At 52.4% G+C, this 19,475-nt stretch overlaps 3 protein-coding genes across 4 annotated transcripts; 2 read left to right on the top strand and 1 right to left on the bottom strand.

The window, feature by feature from the left end:
- Positions 1-2,631: 2,631 nt before the first annotated feature.
- Positions 2,632-4,825, bottom strand: LOC126494897 (heat shock 70 kDa protein 1A). The gene has a single exon (XM_050132393.1). It carries the CDS (start codon positions 4,687-4,689, stop codon positions 2,764-2,766), a length of 1,926 nt encoding a protein of 641 aa, XP_049988350.1. The 5' UTR covers positions 4,690-4,825; the 3' UTR covers positions 2,632-2,763.
- Positions 4,826-8,822: 3,997 nt separating this feature from the next.
- Hspa1l (heat shock protein family A (Hsp70) member 1 like) lies at positions 8,823-11,324 on the top strand. Its single transcript, XM_050132394.1, has one exon. It carries the CDS (start codon positions 8,846-8,848, stop codon positions 10,769-10,771), a length of 1,926 nt encoding a protein of 641 aa, XP_049988351.1. The 5' UTR covers positions 8,823-8,845; the 3' UTR covers positions 10,772-11,324.
- Positions 11,325-14,606: 3,282 nt separating this feature from the next.
- On the top strand, positions 14,607-19,000 carry Lsm2 (LSM2 homolog, U6 small nuclear RNA and mRNA degradation associated). 2 transcript variants are annotated; one of them, XM_050132385.1, is made up of 5 exons: positions 14,607-14,850; positions 15,322-15,389; positions 18,248-18,278; positions 18,381-18,440; positions 18,534-19,000. In XM_050132385.1, exons 1-5 carry the CDS (start codon positions 14,848-14,850, stop codon positions 18,657-18,659), a joined length of 288 nt encoding a protein of 95 aa, XP_049988342.1. In that variant the 5' UTR covers positions 14,607-14,847; the 3' UTR covers positions 18,660-19,000. The 2 variants fall into 2 exon arrangements, with proteins under 2 accessions (XP_049988342.1, XP_049988343.1); XM_050132386.1 differs by lacking the exon at positions 14,607-14,850 and adding an exon at positions 14,909-15,105.
- Positions 19,001-19,475: the final 475 nt, after the last annotated feature.

Genomic DNA, 19,475 nt, shown 5'->3' with positions numbered 1-19,475 from the left:
CAGCACAGTAGGGTTAAGAGAGCAACACGTGACAGCCCCCCAGTCTACTCCATCACAGCCGTCCATGTGGAGGTCCGTCTGAGCCAGAGGCGCTATATTGTCAGGTGACACCGCCCCCCCACCGCATGTATGTTCACTGGAACACTTAACATGTAGATGAGAAAAACTGCAAAGGTGCCCAGGAAGGTGGCTCTGGCGTGCACAAATACAAGCCTGCCTCCCTGCGTCCTGTACTCCAGAACCCACCGAGGAAGAGAACTGATCCCCAGAGTTATCCTCTGACCTGCTCACACATGGACCCAAACCACACACACATCAAATCTTAATAAAATCACAAGTGTGAATTCTACTCCAGCTCCTTTCAGGAATAACCATGAAGGGAATTATCAGGACAGCAGGTCCATTCCTGACCCCTCTTCCCATCTCCCCCCTCCTCTCTCTCACACAGCCACACACATGCAGAGGTCTGACCTCAGAGCCCGTTGGTACCCACATACCGTACTTATCACTGAGCTACATCTCCAGCCCTCAATACCCCCACTTGTACAGAATCTGGAGGAGGGGCAGTGAGGGGGCCCAGCCTGGGGTATGAGAGAACCCATCTCCAAAAACAAATAACCCAGCAACAACAAACAGGAATCTGGGCTTAAGATGAACCTCAGGAAATAGTTGCTTAGCAACTGCAAGCTCTAGGTTTGCTTCACAGAACAACAGACAAAGCAAATAAAATTGCAGGGCTAGGGAATACATCTCAGCGGTAGAGCTGGCCTCGAACCCCATCACCACACACAAAGCAAAAAACAAAAACACATAAACAAGAAGTTAGGATGTAGGGATGGTATAGCGATCTGTGTGTATAAACAAGAAGTTATGAGGTAGGGATGGTATAGCACTTGGGAGGCTGAGGTCCTGAGACCCCTCGGAGTCAAGTCCAGACTGGACTGCATAGTGAGTTCCTAGCCAGCCTCTGCCTCAAAGGCTTTGTCTCAAGCAGATTTTTTTAAAAGGGGAGGGATCTTGCACATAATCTCAGTAGGGTAGAACAGCCTAACTGAGCCACCACTCAAATCATCAGAAGGAGAAGGTGAAGGCCCAAGAGAAGCTTCAGTAGGTGAAGGTGTTGCTGGCACACTGCAGATTTCAGCTCCATGCCCAGGACTGACGCAGAGAATGAAAACAGAGAACATGCTTCCACAGATCTTCTGATCGCTGCATGTGTGCCTCATCATGCATGTGCCCTACACAGTGCATGACCTCTGCACGTGTGCTCTGACATCTGCATGCCCCACACTGGTCGTCTGACCATTGCATGTGAGCTATAGTATCTACATACCCCACACTGGTCCTCTGGGCCCTGCACGTGTGCTCTGACATCTGCATGCCCCACACATTGGACCTCCGGGCCCTGCATGTGTGCCTTAGCATCTGCATGCCCCACACACTGGTCCTGTGGCCCCTGCATGCGCCTTGGCATCTGCATGCCCCCCCCACATGAATTAAGTAAAAGATGAGAACTAGGGATTGGATCCTCAACCGGCGGTACCAATTCTCACTTTTTAAAGCCCACTCTCTATGACCTTCCCCTCCTGTCTTTACTAGAGAACTGTGTACACCAAGCGAGCTCCCACCCCTTTTCCCCAGCCATCCTCACATCCTCTGCATCCTCCCCACCCTGCTAGGTGACTGGCTTCTTCCAGATCCCCTGCCCAAGCCTCCATGGCCAGGGCTTTTGTGGACAACCCCCTCCCTCATCTCCAGGAGGATTTATCCCAGGATCTGCTGCACTGAGCCCCAGCCCCAGGGGGTTTCTGTTGCTCTGACCCATTTCCTCCTTCTCACACAAATGGATCACAGCGCAATGCTCCCTGTGTCCACCAGACCCCTGTGGAGAGAAAACGTCACTCTCCTGTGGACAAGACTGTTAGGGGGACCCAGAGGCAGCAGAGACTTCTGGTCTCCAAGGACAACAGGCACACTGTCATTAAGTTATTTTGAGTTTATTTTCAAATAACCACTAAAAATGGACCTGAGTTCAGTATAAATATGTAAAAAATAAAGTGAACATTGATGGCTGAATAAATTCACCTCCAAGTTTACCAACTGGAAAAACCAGCTCAACAACAAACCTGCACACACAAGTACAAGCCAGAAGCACTCAGAGCGTAGCCCGGCACAAGACAAATGTGGCCTATGGAAGGCACCGACCTGAGGTGCCCCACATGGGGCCAAGGGCAGAACCCGAAGACAGAAGAACCTTAAAAATCTGCTGGTGTTTTCTTAAGATATTTCTTTTTTGTATTTGAACAGAAATTCTCTCTACAGAGCCCAAGCCATGGAGAAACTCACTGTACAGACCAGGCTGGCACTGAACACACAGAGGAAAAGGTGTTTGCCCATGACTGACAATGTATTTCTTTTTAACATCGTACACACACACACACACCTTTGGCTTTCTCTTATTGCGAGCCAAAATCAGATAAGCACAATATGAAGTTACAAGGATATTTTCCAACTTTGTAGTCTGGCAAAACAAATCATAGAGTGTGGCAGTGTTAGGGGAAAACCCACCCTCTGAGTACTGACTTACAGTAAACATAAAAACATTAGTTACTGCACAAAGTGAATACATGTGTCCCTAAGGCTAGAACTTCATTGCAAATGAACCCAGGAGGGAAGGACCAACCCCGACAGACAGTGCAATGGCAGTCCTCAGGCGCCACCAGTCCGCTTCCCGGAGGACCCCGGGAGGCCGAGGAGGGGCCTCTAATCCACCTCCTCGATGGTGGGCCCCGACCCGGAGCCTCCCTTGGGCGCCTGGGCCCCGAAGCCCCCAGCACCGGGAGCCCCCGCGCCCTGGTACAGCCCGCTGATGATGGGGCTGCACACCCTCTCCAGCTCCTCCCGCTTGTGCACGAACTCCTCCTTGTCGGCCAGCGTGTTGGCGTCCAGCCAGGAGATGACCTCCTGACACTTGTCCAGCACCTTCCTCTTGTCCGCCTCGCTGAGCTTGCCCTTGAGGCCCTCGTCCTCCACGGCGCTCTTCATGTTGAAGGCGTAGGACTCGAGCGCGTTCTTGGCCGCCACCCGCTCGCGCTGCACGTCGTCCTCGGCCTTGTACCTCTCGGCCTCCTGCACCATGCGCTCGATCTCCTCCTTGCTCAGCCGGCCCTTGTCGTTGGTGATGGTGATCTTGTTGGCCTTGCCCGTGCTCTTGTCGGTGGCCGTGACGTTCAGGATGCCGTTGGCGTCGATGTCGAAGGTCACCTCGATCTGCGGCACGCCCCGGGGCGCCGGCGGGATGCCGCTGAGCTCGAAGCGCCCCAGCAGGTTGTTGTCGCGCGTCATGGCCCTCTCGCCCTCGTACACCTGGATCAGCACCCCGGGCTGGTTGTCCGAGTAGGTGGTGAAGGTCTGCGTCTGCTTGGTGGGGATGGTGGAGTTGCGCTTGATGAGCGCCGTCATCACGCCGCCCGCCGTCTCCAGGCCCAGCGACAGCGGCGCCACGTCCAGCAGCAGCAGGTCCTGCACGTTCTCAGACTTGTCCCCCATCAGGATGGCCGCCTGCACCGCCGCCCCGTAGGCCACCGCCTCGTCCGGGTTGATGCTCTTGTTCAGGTCGCGCCCGTTGAAGAAGTCCTGCAGCAGCTTCTGCACCTTGGGGATGCGCGTCGAGCCGCCCACCAGCACCAGGTCGTGGATCTGCGCCTTGTCCAGCTTGGCGTCGCGCAGGGCCTTCTCCACGGGCTCCAGCGTGCCGCGGAACAGGTCCGAGCACAGCTCCTCGAAGCGCGCCCGCGTGATGGACGTGTAGAAGTCGATGCCCTCGAACAGCGAGTCGATCTCCAGGCTGGCCTGCGTGCTGGACGACAGGGTCCTCTTGGCGCGCTCGCAGGCCGTGCGCAGCCGCCGCACGGCGCGCTTGTTCTGGCTGATGTCCTTCTTGTGCTTCCTCTTGAACTCCTCCACGAAGTGGCTCACCAGCCGGTTGTCGAAGTCCTCCCCGCCCAGGTGCGTGTCGCCCGCCGTGGCCTTCACCTCGAAGATGCCGTCGTCGATCGTCAGGATGGACACGTCGAACGTGCCGCCCCCCAGGTCGAAGATGAGCACGTTGCGCTCGCCCTTGCCCGACCGGTCCAGCCCGTAGGCGATGGCGGCCGCCGTGGGCTCGTTGATGATGCGCAGCACGTTCAGACCCGCGATCACGCCCGCGTCCTTGGTGGCCTGCCGCTGCGAGTCGTTGAAGTAGGCGGGCACCGTGATCACCGCGTTGGTCACCGGGTGGCCCAGGTACGCCTCGGCGATCTCCTTCATCTTCGTCAGCACCATCGACGAGATCTCCTCGGGGTAGAAGGCCCGGCTCTCGCCCTTGTAGCTCACCTGCACCTTGGGCTTGCCGCCGTCGTTCACCACCTGGAAGGGCCAGTGCTTCATGTCCGACTGCACCACCGCGTCGCCGAACTTGCGGCCGATCAGACGCTTCGCGTCGAACACGGTGTTCTGCGGGTTCAGCGCCACCTGGTTCTTGGCCGCGTCGCCGATCAGCCGCTCGGTGTCGGTGAAGGCCACGTAGCTGGGGGTCGTGCGGTTGCCCTGGTCGTTGGCGATGATCTCCACCTTGCCGTGCTGGAACACGCCCACGCACGAGTAGGTGGTGCCCAGGTCGATGCCGATCGCCGTGTTCTTGGCCATGGCTCTCTCGCTCGCTTGCTCGCTCGCTCGCTCGCTCGCTCTCGTTCTCTCTCTGCTGCCGGGGCTCTGCGCTCAGCTCCTGCGAGGCTGCGCTCTGCTCTGCGGCGGGGATGCTCCGGGAAAGGCTGGTCCTGGCCGGGGGTCCGGAAGGTCGGGAACGCGCACTTTCGCTTCTCTCCGCTGCGTGGGAACCTGAGATTGCTTCTGCACCGCAGGCGGCGTCTGGAGCCCGGCGCGCCGCCCTGCGCCTTTACGCGGCGTCCTCCGGCCCCACCCGCTGTCCCCTGGGCCAATCAGCGAGCCGGAGGCGGCCGTGGGGACCGGAATCTTCGAGCAGTTTCGCGTCTGGTGGAGCCTCCCCGCCTCCTCTGAGTAATCGCTGAGGAGGGTGCCGCCCCTGTCCAGAACTCTCCAGACCCTTCTGGGGTTCGCTGGAGAGGCCGGATTCCTGGGCGGAGGGCGGCGGGCCGTGCTGCTGTCGCTGTTGCCATGGCGACGCGTTACAGCAGCTTCCGCGGAATGACTGGGAAGGTCACGCTAGCTCGGTGCTGTGGATTCTTGGTTGTGATCTCGGGGGTTTCTCTGGCTCAGTTGTGATTTTGGGGGTCGAGTTGTGGGCTGTAACTCCCCCCCTCCTCTCGGGTGACCGAGGGATAGGCTTTGGGGCGTGTCTGGTGACGTGGTCCCCTGCAGTCGCGTTACAATGGCCATGCTGCCTCTGACCTCATGGACTAATTTAGGAATCAGAGACTCAGTCCCAGAACAGGCTCAGAGTTGCCGGGAGGGGCGGGGTGGGGGTGGGGGGGACCCCAGCTGCGTGCAGTTTGAATGTACCTGGAGCTTCCCACTCAGAGGGGCTCAGCGACCTCAAGTTTTCCAAACTGGAGCGAAGGCGGAGAGATTCCAGGTGAGCCGTGAAGGCTCTGATTGGAACGGGGCAGATGGTTGTGTGTCCCAGTTAGTCCTTATATGAAGAAGGCCCTCGACATTCCTTAGGGTTGATTAATTTACAGGCAACCGCTAGAGGCACCCGCGTTTCCTCAGCGTCTTGAGCGTTGGGGTTACTAGTGTGGCCCTCCCCACACAGGCCCTAGTTGTTTCCATTTTGGGTGTGGGGGTTGGCAGCCAGGAAAAGAGTGTCTCTTGGGGACAGGTGGCTGGAATTAGCCTGAGTCAGAATTGGGAGCAGACACCCCTTGAGACCTTTTTGAATATGTTACTGGCAGAAGACAGGAGTTACAATCAAGAGGATAGAAACTGGGTGTAGAGATGCGTGCCTGCGATCCCGGCACGGAAAATGTCCAGACAGCATGGCTACGGGGGTGGGATTTTGTACTAAAAATATATAGAAAATCTCCCTCTTGTGCCTTCCTTCTCAGAAAAGTTGATGGAGGCTGCGTGGTGGCTCAAACTTCTAAGCCCAACTCTTATGAATGGAGGCAGGGACATTGGTTGAGCTATATAGTGAGACCCCCTATACTAGAAATAAAATAAGGCTTGTTTGGGGTGTCCTAGCAGAGCCCTTCAGAGTGAGTTAAATTACTGCACCACAGGTTGCTCAGAAAGGCACGTCTCCATGGAGACTAGTGCCTGTCTGTTTTAAGCACTGGTTTGTCTGTGTTTGTGTGAGTGTGTGTTGTACGTGTGAGCACCTCCAGAGAGGAGTAGCAGCTGTCTCATCCCCTGGAGCTGGTGTAGCAGGCAGGTGTGAGCTGACCAGTGTGGGTGCTGGGATCCAAGCCCAGGTTTTCTGGAAGAACAGGAAGCATTCTTAACTGCCATCTTTTTGGCCCCTAATATCTTTTGTTTGTTTGTGTTTTTGAGACAGGGTTTCTCTGTGTAGCTTTAGAACCTGGAACTCGCTCTGTAGACCAGACTGGCCTTGAACTCACAAAGATCTGCCTGCCTCTGCCTCCCAAGTGCTGAGATTTAAGGTGTGTGCCGCCACATGCCTTTTGGCCCCTAATACCTTTTGCGGAGTTCAGAACACCATCTTAGGACACAGGTAGACAGTTATGGTCCCACAGTAAAACATATCACCGTCATGGGAGCACTACAGTTGATTTAGGCCTGGGAAGAGTGGGGAATATAAACCCGCTTTCCTTCCACCCTCGGAGTAGCCGAGAACACTGCTGTCTGTCAATCACGTAAGCGCTTGACCCGTACGTGGATTTTTGTTAGCAGCAGTGCTATTCACAGCAGCGTGGGATGCAGAAGATGAATGTGGAAGGAAAGGGTGGGAGACACATAAAATGGAAAAATGGACGGACAGTGCTCAGTCTTAGAAGTACCGAAATATGCAAGCTCGTGGACGAGAACTAAGGACATTACGCTGAGTGGAATAAGGCCAGCCATCCACGGACAAATGCTGTGTAATTCCAGCTGTGTAGGGTAAGGGTAGACAGATCCCCAAAACATTCCGCTAGTGGTGAGATACAGAGCAAAAGTCAGGGTAATCGCTACTCCCAGCTACTGTGGAGGCTGAGCCAAGGGACTGTAGGCACCACCCAGCAAAGAGAACAGAAGGAGACCCATTTGAAAAGAATTCCTGTTATAATGAGTATTTCAAAATGAATATAGGCGAAGGTTCATTACTGACCTTAGGATTTTAATCAAGCCTACTGGGGCAAGGTTCAGACTAAACAGGAGCCAGTCTAGCAGCAGAAAGTGGCCTGTGTATACTCCTGCATCGTGGCGTTGGTGTTTGACCAGCCTGTCCGACTGTAGCATCCCCAAGGCCCTGGGTCCCACCCCAGTACACAGAGACAGAACCCAGAAACGAACCTGAAGGTGATCTCAAAGACAAAAGACAGCGAAAGGAAGTGGAGCAGGCACTTGTATCAAACGTGTATTTGATAGTTTTCAGAGTGGAAACTCAGGTACATAAACTATAGCATTAGACGCCTTTAAAGTTGAGGCCAAGCACCTGTCTCTGTTGGTGTCCTGTTTCTTACAAGAGGTAAAACACGGAGTTGTAGGACGTCTGAGACAGCTCAGACAGTAGTGAAAAACAGCCTGCCCTAGTGACTCATGCCTGTTACCCCAGCACTCGGGAACCTGAGGGGGAATAGCTGCCGTGTTTGAGGCTAGCCTGGGATACATGGTGAGTTCCAGGCCAACCAGGGCTACTGCCTTAAAAAAAATTAAACAAAAACCCAAAACAACCCATTGAGAGGTTAGGAGATAGCTCAGTGGGGAAGGTGTTTGGCATACAAGCGTGAGGACCCGAGTTCAATCCTCAGAGCCCACATAGCAGAACAAATGGAGCATGGTGGTCTTCGCCTGTGATCACAGGGTAAGGGAGATGGTTCACAGGGCTTGCTGGACAGCCAGCATAGCCTAACTGGCCAGGGTTTCAGTCCAGGGTTGTCCCCTTGAATCCATGTTTGTGCATACACACCCCACACCAAAACAGCAGCAAACACAAAACCAAGAACATTTACAATCTCCTTGTGTAGGGTCTCCTATCCAGAAGAAGCCAGTTAGACTGGGTGTGTTTATCCTCATGCCTGCAGGCCAGAAGGAGGCACCAGACCCCATTGCAGATGGTTGTGAGCCACCATGTGGTTGCTGGGAATTGAACTCAGGACCTTCGGAAGAACAGGCAATACTCTTAACCTCTGAGCCATCTCTCCAGCCCCCATGCTTGTGGTTTTACCAAGACTGATGAAGCTGGTAGTTGGCTCAGCAGTTAAGAACACTTACTGCTCTTGCGGAAGATCCAGGTTCAATACCCAGCACCCACATGGTGGCTCTAACAGTAACTGCAGTCTGAGGGGATCTGATGCCCTCTCCTGACCTCCTTGGGGACATAATACATGAAGACAAAATGTCCATACACAAAATAATTTTCAAACATTAAAAAAATAAGCTGACTGAGGCTATGGAGGGCTCAGCCATAGAGAGCACATCCGTCCTTGTAGACGACCTGAATTCAGGGCCTAGCGTCTGCTCACACTGGGCAGTTCACAACTCTGACTGCACAGGCACCTGCATTCGTGTGCATATGCCCACACAGACATGCACACACGCACGCAATTAAAAATAAACCTTGAAAAAGTTACCAGTCAAAAAATAGCTTAAGTTTTATTAGAAAAAAAATCACTCCCCTAACTAGGATTATAAAATCTCATTTCTCCACAGGCCTCGGAAAACCATGGCTGCTAATAAAGGAATGGCCATAGGCATCGACCTGGGCACCACCTACTCGTGCGTGGGCGTGTTCCAGCACGGCAAGGTGGAGATCATCGCCAACGACCAGGGCAACCGCACGACCCCCAGCTACGTGGCCTTCACCGACACCGAGCGGCTGATCGGCGACGCGGCCAAGAACCAGGTGGCCATGAACCCGCAGAACACCGTGTTCGATGCCAAGCGTCTGATCGGCAGGAAGTTTAACGATCCTGTTGTGCAGTCGGACATGAAGCTTTGGCCATTTCAAGTGATCAACGAAGGGGGCAAGCCCAAGGTGCTGGTGTCCTACAAAGGGGAGAAGAAAGCATTCTACCCCGAGGAGATCTCGTCGATGGTGCTGACGAAGATGAAGGAGACTGCAGAGGCTTTCCTGGGCCACCCGGTGACCAACGCGGTGATCACGGTGCCCGCCTACTTCAACGACTCTCAGCGGCAGGCCACCAAGGACGCGGGCGTGATCGCGGGTCTGAACGTGCTGCGCATCATCAACGAGCCCACAGCTGCTGCCATTGCCTATGGCTTGGATAAAGGAAGTCATGGAGAGCGGCACGTGCTCATCTTCGACCTGGGGGGCGGCACGTTCGACGTGTCCATCCTGACGATCGACGACGGCATCTTCGAGGTGAAGGCCACGGCGGGCGACACGCACCTGGGCGGGGAGGACTTCGACAACCGGCTGGTGAGCCACTTCGTGGAGGAGTTCAAGAGGAAGCACAAGAAGGACATCAGCCAGAACAAGCGCGCCGTGCGGCGGCTGCGCACGGCCTGCGAGCGCGCCAAGAGGACCCTGTCGTCCAGCACGCAGGCCAACCTGGAGATCGACTCGCTGTTCGAGGGCATCGACTTCTACACGTCCATCACCAGAGCACGGTTTGAAGAGTTGTGTGCAGATCTCTTTAGAGGCACCCTGGAGCCTGTGGAGAAGTCTCTTCGGGACGCCAAGATGGACAAGGCTAAAATCCACGACATTGTTCTCGTGGGCGGCTCCACGCGCATCCCCAAGGTGCAGAAGCTGCTTCAAGACTACTTTAATGGGCGGGATCTCAACAAAAGCATCAATCCCGATGAGGCGGTGGCCTATGGGGCTGCAGTCCAGGCAGCTATTTTAATGGGTGACAAATCTGAAAAAGTACAAGATTTGCTTTTGTTGGACGTGGCGCCGCTGTCGCTGGGCCTGGAGACGGCGGGCGGCGTGATGACGGCGCTCATCAAGCGCAACTCCACCATCCCCACCAAGCAGACACAGACCTTCACCACCTACTCGGACAACCAGCCCGGGGTGCTGATCCAGGTGTACGAGGGCGAGAGGGCCATGACGCGCGACAACAACCTGCTGGGGCGCTTCGACCTGACTGGAATACCTCCCGCACCTAGGGGCGTGCCCCAGATCGAGGTGACCTTCGACATCGATGCCAATGGAATTCTCAACGTCACCGCCATGGACAAGAGCACGGGCAAGGCCAACAAGATCACCATCACCAACGACAAGGGCCGGCTGAGCAAGGAGGAGATCGAGCGCATGGTGCAGGAGGCCGAGAAATACAAAGCTGAGGATGAGGGCCAGAGAGAGAAAATTGCTGCCAAGAACGCCCTAGAATCTTATGCCTTCAACATGAAGAGCGCTGTGAGTGACGAGGGTCTGAAGGACAAGATAAGCGAGTCCGATAAGAAGAAAATTCTGGATAAATGCAACGAAGTCCTTTCCTGGCTGGAGGCCAACCAACTAGCGGAGAAGGAGGAGCTGGATCACAAGAGAAAAGAACTGGAGAACATGTGTAACCCTATCATCACCAAACTCTACCAGGGAGGGTGCACCGGGCCCACCTGCGCGCCGGGTTACACGCCGGGCAGAGCCGCCACCGGCCCAACCATCGAGGAAGTAGATTAGCCGTTTCTGGGACTAAAGGGTGCAAGGGCGCCTCCAGGTGAAGTTTATTCATCTCCCAACATTACCTCGATTGATTCCTGAACTGGCTGGTCTCGCGCCTAAGTCACCATCCTTTGGGACGCTGACGGAGAAGTCTGTATTCCATCTTCTCATGCCCCCACCCTCTCGGTGACGATCCTGAAATGGACCTTTAGGAGAACAAGGCCCCTCTGAACCATTTGAAGAATTTGGATGTCTGTTATTTATCGGCCACATCCCACCTTTCTCCTTCCTGTGTGGATGGTTGTCTCTCAGTAAACTGATCCCAAAGGAAGTAACTTCTGACTTTTTTTTTTTTACTCATTTATCCATGGCCTCACCGTGTGTGTCTAGTGTACTTGACATTCACTATGGAGGCCAACTTGGTCCTTTACTTGCAGCAATCCTCCTGTCTCTGCCACCTGGGTTCTGAGATTACAGGCATGCACCACCATGCCCAGATGTTGTTTTTTGGAGGGAGAGTTTCCTGTAGCCCGGGTTAGCCTCAAACTCTCCCTATCTGGAAGTAGCCTGCTCCTCCCTTAACTAGCTTCTTTCCTGTTATCGTAGGCTGCCAATGTCCCCCGGAAAGGAAGCAAGGGAGCTCACACAGGACTTGAGTTTTCTGCTTGTGAGTGTTGGTTTGTTGTGAATGATTAACCTGCTATGGGCAAAGTACTTGGATTTGTGTAAGTTCAGCCTTTCCAAAAAATTACTTTGCCTTTTTTGTTTTTGTTTTGAGACAGGGTCTTATGTATCCTAGATCTGCTCTGAACTCCTGTTCACGCTGCCCCCACTTGCCTGATGGCTGGAACTGCAGAAGTTTTTTCTCATTTCCCGGCACCCTGGCCCCATATAAAGCCGTGGCTAACTGTGGTGAAGGCTTCTAATCAATGACAGGCTAATTTGGGTTTAGGTGTGAAGGATTCTGCTGAACTTGGTAACAGATCCGGCTTGCTGTTCTGACGGATCCAGATCTGAACACAGTGATGTGCTCCTTTAATCTCAGCACTGGGAAGCAGAACAAGAAGCATCCTTGGGTCTTGTAGGCAAGTCAGTCTAGCTGAATGCATCAGTCAGCTCCAGATCAGTGACAGAGTCTAGTCCAAAAAATGAGGTGGAGGACTAGAGTGCTGGCCTGGTGGTTAAGAGCACTCACTCCTCCTCCAGACCATCAGGGTTGAGTCCCATAGAGAGCTGGCTCGGTGGTTAAGAGCACTCACTCCTCCTCCAGATGATCAGGGTTGATTCCCAGAACCTCTATGGTGGCTAGCTACTGTCTATAACTCCAGAAGATCAATGTTCTCTTCTGGCCTCTGGGAGCACTGCAGACATGGTACATATACATGCAACAATACACTCTTACACATGAAAAAAAAAAGACCTCAAGGTGGAAAGTGAAGACCCATTGTCCATTGTCCATCTCTGGTTTGCACAGGCCTGCATGCTCCAGCCTCCCTGCACACACACACACACACACACACACACACACACACGAGACCCTGGCTACCCTCTACTTTGGCATCCTGGCACACTGTAGAGAATTCTACCCTGTAATCAGCAGGCCAGACTCTCAGAATTTTTGTACCTACTGCCAGCCTCAAGAGGAGACAATACAAAACACTCATCAAAACAGTGTTTCCCAATGTATCCAAACAAACACGATTCCCATGAATCCAAACACGATCCCTATGAATCCAAACACGATTCCCTAAGAATCCAAACACGATTCCCTATGAATCCAAACACGATCCCTGTGAATCCAAACACAATTCCCGTACACGTGTCCCACCAGATACAACCTTAATTACTATGAAAAACAACAAAGCTATTCCTTCCCCAGCAGTGCCTTCTCTGGGAACTTGATTTTTTTTACTCCTCAGCTCATGTATTACCCAGCAGCGATCACCCCCACCCCCAATCCACTTCTCCACCATTTCCCTTCAGAAAAGAACAGGCCCCCACGGATACCAACCAAACATGGCATATCAAGCTGCAATAAGACTACGCACCTAGCTGGACAGGGATGGTGGGGGGGAAAAAAGGGTGAGTTCCAGGACAGCCAGGGCTGTTACACAGAGAAACCCTGTCTCGGAAAAAAGAAAAACAAAAAAAGGCTAGGCACCTCCCCTCGTATTAAGATTGGACAAGGTGAGCCAGGTGGTGGTGGTGGCACATGCCTTTAATCCCAGCACTCAGGAGGCAGAGGCAGGCGGATTTCTGTGAGTTCAAAGCCGACCTGGTCTACAAGAGCTAGTTCCAGGACAGGCTCCAAAGCTACAGAGAAACCCTGTCTTGAAAAACAAACAAACAACAAAAGTTGGACACAGAGAGCCTAGGTCAGTGCCCTGCTGGCTCCCTGGCTGTGAGCTGTCTCTGTGAGCCTCTATGCCCATGTTGGTTGGTGCTGTGGGTTTGTCCCCTCTGCTCCCACAGTCCTCCCTCCCCCTCTTTTGAAGAATTCCTGGAGCTCTGCCTACTGTTTGGCTGTCGGTCTCTGCATCTGTTTCCTGCTGAGGCTTTTGTGGTATCTTTTATTAAATTCTCCATTTTTATCATCCAGCTCTTGTGAGCCTCTTCACAACTGGAAGGTTTCGAGCCTGTTAATGCTGTTCCCAGAACATCCAAAGTATTTGGAGGTATTAAAACATATTTCAGGGCTGGAGAGTTGGCTCGGAGATTGAGCATTTGCTGCTCTTCAGAGAACCCAGATTCTATTCCCAGCACCCACAAAGTCCCAGGGCATCTGAAGCCCACTTCTTACCACCGCTCAGAGTGCAGACCCAGTAGGCAGGCAAATGCACCCATACACATAGAAGTTAAAAATAAAATGCAGTTTCTACTACCGAGCTACAGTAAAAAAATATGGACATTACAGCTGGGGTTGCTCGTCGGTGGTTTGCTTAGAATGTGTAAGTTCAAACTCCAGAAAACCCTGTCCCCTAAATCCTACGTAAGGCTAAATTGACAAAAACTTGCTTGCTGAGAATTTTGATAAGAATCAGGCTGCTCTTCCAGAGGACGTGGGTTCAATACCCAGCAACCAGATGGTGGCTCACAAACATCTGTAATGAGATCTGGTGCCCTCTTCTGGTGTGCAAGCAGAACACTGTATACACAATAAATCCTTTTTAAAAAAATCAGGATTTGTGTTCAGGTTCCCCTTATTTTTCTCCCTTAACTCCCACACACACACACACACACACACACACACACACACACACACACACACACACACACACCACAAAGCATATTTAGTGTCTGTTGATGTGTGTTTTACTCCCTCGACACAGGTCTTGCTATGGCAGCTCCAGCCGACCTCTAAAGCAGAATCGTCTCACTTAGCTCTCTTCAGGATTCCAGGAGGGCACCGACCCTGCCAGGTCTCAGTAACATTTATTTATTTATTTATTTATTTATTTATTTATTTATTTAATGATTTGTCTCTTCCCCGCCACCGCCTCCCATTTTCCTCCCCCTCCCCCAATCAAGTCCCCCTCCCTCATCAGCCCAAAGAGCAATCAGGGTTCCCTGCCCGGTGGGAAGTCCAAGGACCACCCAACTCCATCCAGTTCTAGTAAGGTGAGCATCCAAACTGCCTAGGCTTCCACAAAGCCAGTACATTTAAATTCCACTCATCAAAGAATATGCAAATTATAGTTTTCTCAAGCTTCCCAACAATTATGGGTTAATCACGCCTTGCAGTGCAAACGCTAAACAGCAAAAAAATCCAGAAGAGAGGCGAACTACCGGGAACGCGCAGGGGCTAGGGCCACGCGTGCGCAGTAGGACGCGGCTGCCCGAGAGGAAGTGGTAGACAGGAAGTCCCGCCCCCTTTCGGTTTGGCGGTCCTCTCCGCTTTTCCCTCTTCCGCTGCCTTAGCGCCCGGATCCGGCCGCGCGCTCTCGGGCCGGCGTTTCCCGCGGCTGCCCCTGGCGCCTGCGTGATCCCGTCCCGCCCCACGCGCGGGCTCGCGCTCGGGCTCCCGCCCGGCCTCTGGCCCGCAGCCCTCGGCCCTTTCCTTCGCGGTCCAGGCCGCAGCGCGTGGCGCCAGCACCATGGTGGGTACCGTGACGTCAAAAGGGAGCGCCGCCGCGGGCAGTTCGAACCGGGCCGGGCCGGCTGCCCAGGCTTCCCCCGACAGCCCTGGTGCCCGCACCCCAGTTTGAGGGGGCTACCAGGCGCAGATGTTTTTTTGGGGAGAACTTCCAGCAAATCCACGAGAAAGGCCGCGGGCACCGCGGGAGCACGGAAAGCTAGCCTTGCCTTTCCCCGCGGGAGATCGGGATTTTTTTGAGGGTGCGGGTGGAGAAAACGTGCAGATTCCCTACGTGAGTGGGCCCGGGCATCGAGGGGTACAGGGTAGTCCCTGGCTGTGGCCCAGTGAACTGCAGAGTGTCTGTGAAGAGATAGATGACTGGGTCGTGGACTTCTGAGATACTAGGGCCGGTGGGGCCACAAAGACGAAGGATTTCAGAGTTCCTCCTCCTGTGCCTTTCATGTCATAGTTTCCCGTTTCCTGTTTCCAATAGCTCTTCTACTCCTTTTTCAAATCCCTCGTGGGCAAGGATGTGGTCGTGGAACTCAAGAATGACCTAAGGTAGGTACCTACAGCAGCGATTGGGGGGTGGTGCCTGGGGTCCTGACTCTTCCCCTAGAGTTTTTTGAGCGAGCAGTGGGCCAAGCACGGAAGAAATAAATTGCTTGTGCCTTAAGGGCAAAGATGAGTTTCAGACTGCCGGGGTAGCTGGCGTACGTCTTTAAATTCGGGAGGCAGAGGCGGGCGGATCTCTGTGAGTTCGAGTTCAAGATCTGGTCTACCGACCGAATTCCAGAACAGCCAGAGCCACCCAGAGAAACCCTGTCTCGGGAGAAAAAAAAAAAAGGATTTGTTAAACAAATATATATGTGCAGGCAGTTTGTACTATGCTCTTTAAAATACGCTAAATAAATAATAATGCTAATAAATAAGCTTATTGTACTTGGAAAAATATATCAAAGTGTTTGTAGCTTTGTTTGTATAAATAGCCAAACAATTTAAGTATCTAGCATTAACCCCTCAAAATGTAAGAGGTCAATTAAAAATTCAGTAGGGAGTCCTTCCATGGTAAACCCATTAGTATAAGAATGAGATGTATTGGTAAGGAAAGCAGTTGGGTTTAATATACCTGGCGTAGTGTCCATGTAGTTAAAATGTAAGCTGACCACTTACGCAGTCCCTTCTGTACTGCATCTGCATCCCCTGCCTCCCTGTACCGTTTGCTTCAAACGCTTCATCACTGCAGAGATGTTCACGCAAGTATGTTTTCTTTCGTGTGGTGCTGGAGATTGAACCCAGAGCTTTCCACTCAGCAAGCTCCCTACCAATAGAACTTTTTCTCACGCTCTGCCTTCAGATACTGTGGTATCTCATGTGTCTTCACCAGCCTTCAGATACCCTAGTATCTCATGTTTCATTTTATTTTTTTTAATTTATTTATTTATTAAAGATTTCTGTCTCTTCCCCACCGCCGCCTCCCCTTTCCCTCCCCCTCCCCCATCATGTTTCATTTTAAAGCATTTTACTTGTAGACTAAACCTTTGAGCACACTTCAGTGCTTGAGAATCCTGGTTCTAAGGCGGGTTTGGACAAGTAAGACGGTTATGGTCACTGGTGAAGTAAGGGGCTGACCCAGACTTGAGTGCAAAGTAGTTAAGACCTTTCGTTTGTATGAGTCTAGCTGGAAGGCACACACAAGTGTTCAGGTCAGTAGACCAGTGGGGATTCACTGAATGCAGGGAGTGAAGAAGTAAAACTCGGGATTTGAAGTTGTGAAGAGTTATGGTTTTTGGTTTTTGTCTTTTTTCTAGACAGGGCCTCGAACTCCCAGAGCTCTACCAGAGATCGCCTGCCTCTGCCTTCCAGATGCTGGGATTAAAAGCATGCAACATCACTGCTTAACTTTTTTGGGTTTGTTTTGATTTGTTTTGTCTTTTCAAAGCAGGGTTTCTCTGCTTAACAGTTCTGGCTGCCCTGGAACTAGCTAGCTTTTAGACCAGGCTGGAAGATTTAAGATTGTTCAAACAGTTGATAATTATAAAGTAAGGTGGCATGGGAGCACTGGAGTTGATAGCCTTCCTCATCCAAGGGGATGAGGAACTGAGGAGCTGGGGAACTGAGGGCCAGCCTGGCTTGTTTCTATGCCGTTAGGATAAGTGGAGCAAAAAGAATACAGTCACTTTAGCGACCTTTGTGTATCCATTGGGCTCTGCGCCAAAGCAGTTGGTGTGTAGAGGCGGCTGTTTGGAGCTGGAGAGCTCACTGCTGTCAGAGAACTAGAGTTCCCCACAGCTGCATTAGGTGAGTCACAAAGAGCCACTCTAGCTTCAGGGGCTCTGATGCCCTCTCCTGGCCCTCAGGTGCACGCGTGCACATAAGTAATAAAGCTAAAGCCGTGCGGTGGTGGCTCACACCTTTAATCCCAGCACTTGGAAGGCAGAGGCAGGAGGATCTCTGAGTTTGAAGCCAGCCTGGTCTACCTACAAAAATAGTCTTGCGGGTTGGGGTGGGGTGGTGGTTAGCTATTGCTTCTGGGAGTCAGGCCAATCTGGGCTGATAGTCCTGATAATTTGGTTCTAATTTGGGTAATTTACATGACTGCTCTTAATTCCTGGATGATATTCATTACTTTTAAAAGATGGCTGTAGCTGGGCAGTGGTGGTGCACTGCCCTTAATCCCAGCACTCGCAGACAGAGGCAGGAGGATCTCTGAGTTCAAGGCCAACCCCAAGAGGTAGTTCTAGAACACCAAAGCTACACACACAAAAAAATCCTGTCTTGGAAAAAATGTAAAAACATAAAAAAGATGACTATACATGATGGAGCCTGTCTATAGTTCCAGACCTTCAGAAGTGGAGGCAGAAGGATTGCTACAAGTTTGAGATTAGTCTGGGCCAGGGTGAGAACTTGTCTGAAGAAGGAAATACAGACATTAAGCCGAATACAGGCCTGGCCTGTGACCGCTGAGTAGTAGCTGTGGATACGTTGGTGTAAGGAGAGACGGGTCTGAAATGAGCCAGTCTCAGAGGCTTTATCTTTCCCACCTCAGAATTCACAGATGCTCTCCCTTCTTTGGCTTCAAGCCCTTAGCTTCCTCCCCCAGGCTCTTATTTATTTGGTCTTTTGAGACAACAGGACACTGCCTGGCTTTCTAGGCAGCTGTATATAAGCCCCCCAGCAGGCTCTGTAACCTGTTTCCTCGGGTGACTACAGGGTAAAGAAAAATTTCATGTCAGTTCATCACGGTGGCTTTCATCTAATTCTAACACGTAGGGGGTGGAGACAGGAAGATTTAGAACACAGGGCCAGCCTGTGCCACCATGGCCCGGCTCCTCCCCCATATTCTTGTAGCTCTAACGTTCCCTCCATTCTGATTTCAGTGTAAAGTAATTTGGTTCTCCCCTCTTTGCCTCCGACAGCATCTGTGGAACCCTGCACTCCGTGGACCAGGTGAGATAAAGGTTCACAGTCTGTTCTTGGGGAAGGAAGTGGAAGTGTGGAGGAGGAGCCGCACCTGTCTCTAGGGTTACTGATGCTGTTCCTCCTCCTTAGTATCTCAATATCAAACTGACGGACATCAGTGTCACGGACCCTGAGAAGTACCCGCACATGGTGAGCTGGGGCTGGCCAGGGAGCCTTTGAAGCCCAAGTCCCTGGGCGGCTGGGGGGCACATTGGTCATGGGGGTGCTCTCACGTTTGTCTAGTTATCCGTCAAGAACTGCTTCATCAGGGGCTCAGTGGTCCGCTATGTGCAGCTGCCAGCAGACGAGGTGGACACACAGCTGCTGCAGGATGCAGCCAGGAAGGAAGCCCTTCAGCAGAAACAGTGATGCCCTCGTCCCTGTCCCCTCCCTCCCCTTCCCATTGGTGACCATAACTTGTCCAACAAAGGACAAGGACACCCTGCCCAGTCCTTCAGGTGTGTTTTGTTTTGTTAACTATTTTTTTTAATTGAATGGATGAAAGGGATACTAGTCGGGAGCATCTGCCCTCTGTTGGCGAGGGAGGGTAAAGCTGGGAACTGAAATGTTCCTGGCCCTTCCCTCCCTCTCCCTTCCCTGGCGACGGGAGAGCCTCCTAGGCCTTTTCAGGGCAACATGTGATACACTTGGGGGGGGAACTGAGAAAGAATCTGTCCCGCATCGGGAATAAAATTTATGATGGAAACTGAGTTCTGGTTTTGTGGTCTGTTTTGGACAGGTAGGTGGGAAAGGCCGTTTCGTCTGCACTCCAGTTCTCTACATATCCCCTCCCCCATCTCCGGCCGGGAATTCAACCCAAGTTACCAGCGTTATGTACTTCCGCCCTAAAGCTTGTAATACCTTGGCCAGTGTGATGATTCATTCCGTAAATGGCGCCAGCCGCCAAACCATGACTTGATTTGACTCCTGGGACCCACTTTTTGAAAACAAAAGATTTTTTTTTTCCACACGCGCTCAAGTGCACACAGTAAAAATGTATTAAAAATGCGGGCTGGAGAGATGGCTCAGAGATTAAGGGTACTGGTTGCTCTTCCAGAGGTTCTGGTTCAATTCCCAGCAACTACAAAATGTGGTTGCTCAGGACCATCTAGTGTGATCTGGTGCCCTCTTCTGGCTTGCAGGCAAATATGCAGGCAGGACACTAAGTCTTAAAAAAAAAAAAAA

Source organism: Alexandromys fortis, unplaced genomic scaffold (genome assembly GCF_014885135.2).
Source record: "Alexandromys fortis isolate MF-2015 unplaced genomic scaffold, M_Fortis_MF-2015_v1.1 scaffold_422, whole genome shotgun sequence".
Taxonomy (NCBI): domain Eukaryota; kingdom Metazoa; phylum Chordata; class Mammalia; order Rodentia; family Cricetidae; genus Alexandromys; species Alexandromys fortis.
Note: the sequence above shows the minus strand (reverse complement) of the source record. Positions and strands in the feature narration are given on the sequence as shown.

Excerpts from the sequence above, each read along its gene's own strand:
- LOC126494897 (XM_050132393.1), bottom strand. The coding sequence starts at position 4,689 with ATGGCCAAGAACACGGCGATCGGCATCGACCTGGGCACCACCTACTCG.
- Hspa1l (XM_050132394.1), top strand. The coding sequence starts at position 8,846 with ATGGCTGCTAATAAAGGAATGGCCATAGGCATCGACCTGGGCACCACC.
- Lsm2 (XM_050132386.1), top strand. The coding sequence starts at position 14,977 with ATGTTTTTTTGGGGAGAACTTCCAGCAAATCCACGAGAAAGGCCGCGG. Across the intron at positions 15,390-18,247 it reads GAACTCAAGAATGACCTAAG|CATCTGTGGAACCCTGCACT; the intron begins GTAGGTACCTAC and ends TGCCTCCGACAG. Across the intron at positions 18,441-18,533 it reads CTGAGAAGTACCCGCACATG|TTATCCGTCAAGAACTGCTT; the intron begins GTGAGCTGGGGC and ends ACGTTTGTCTAG.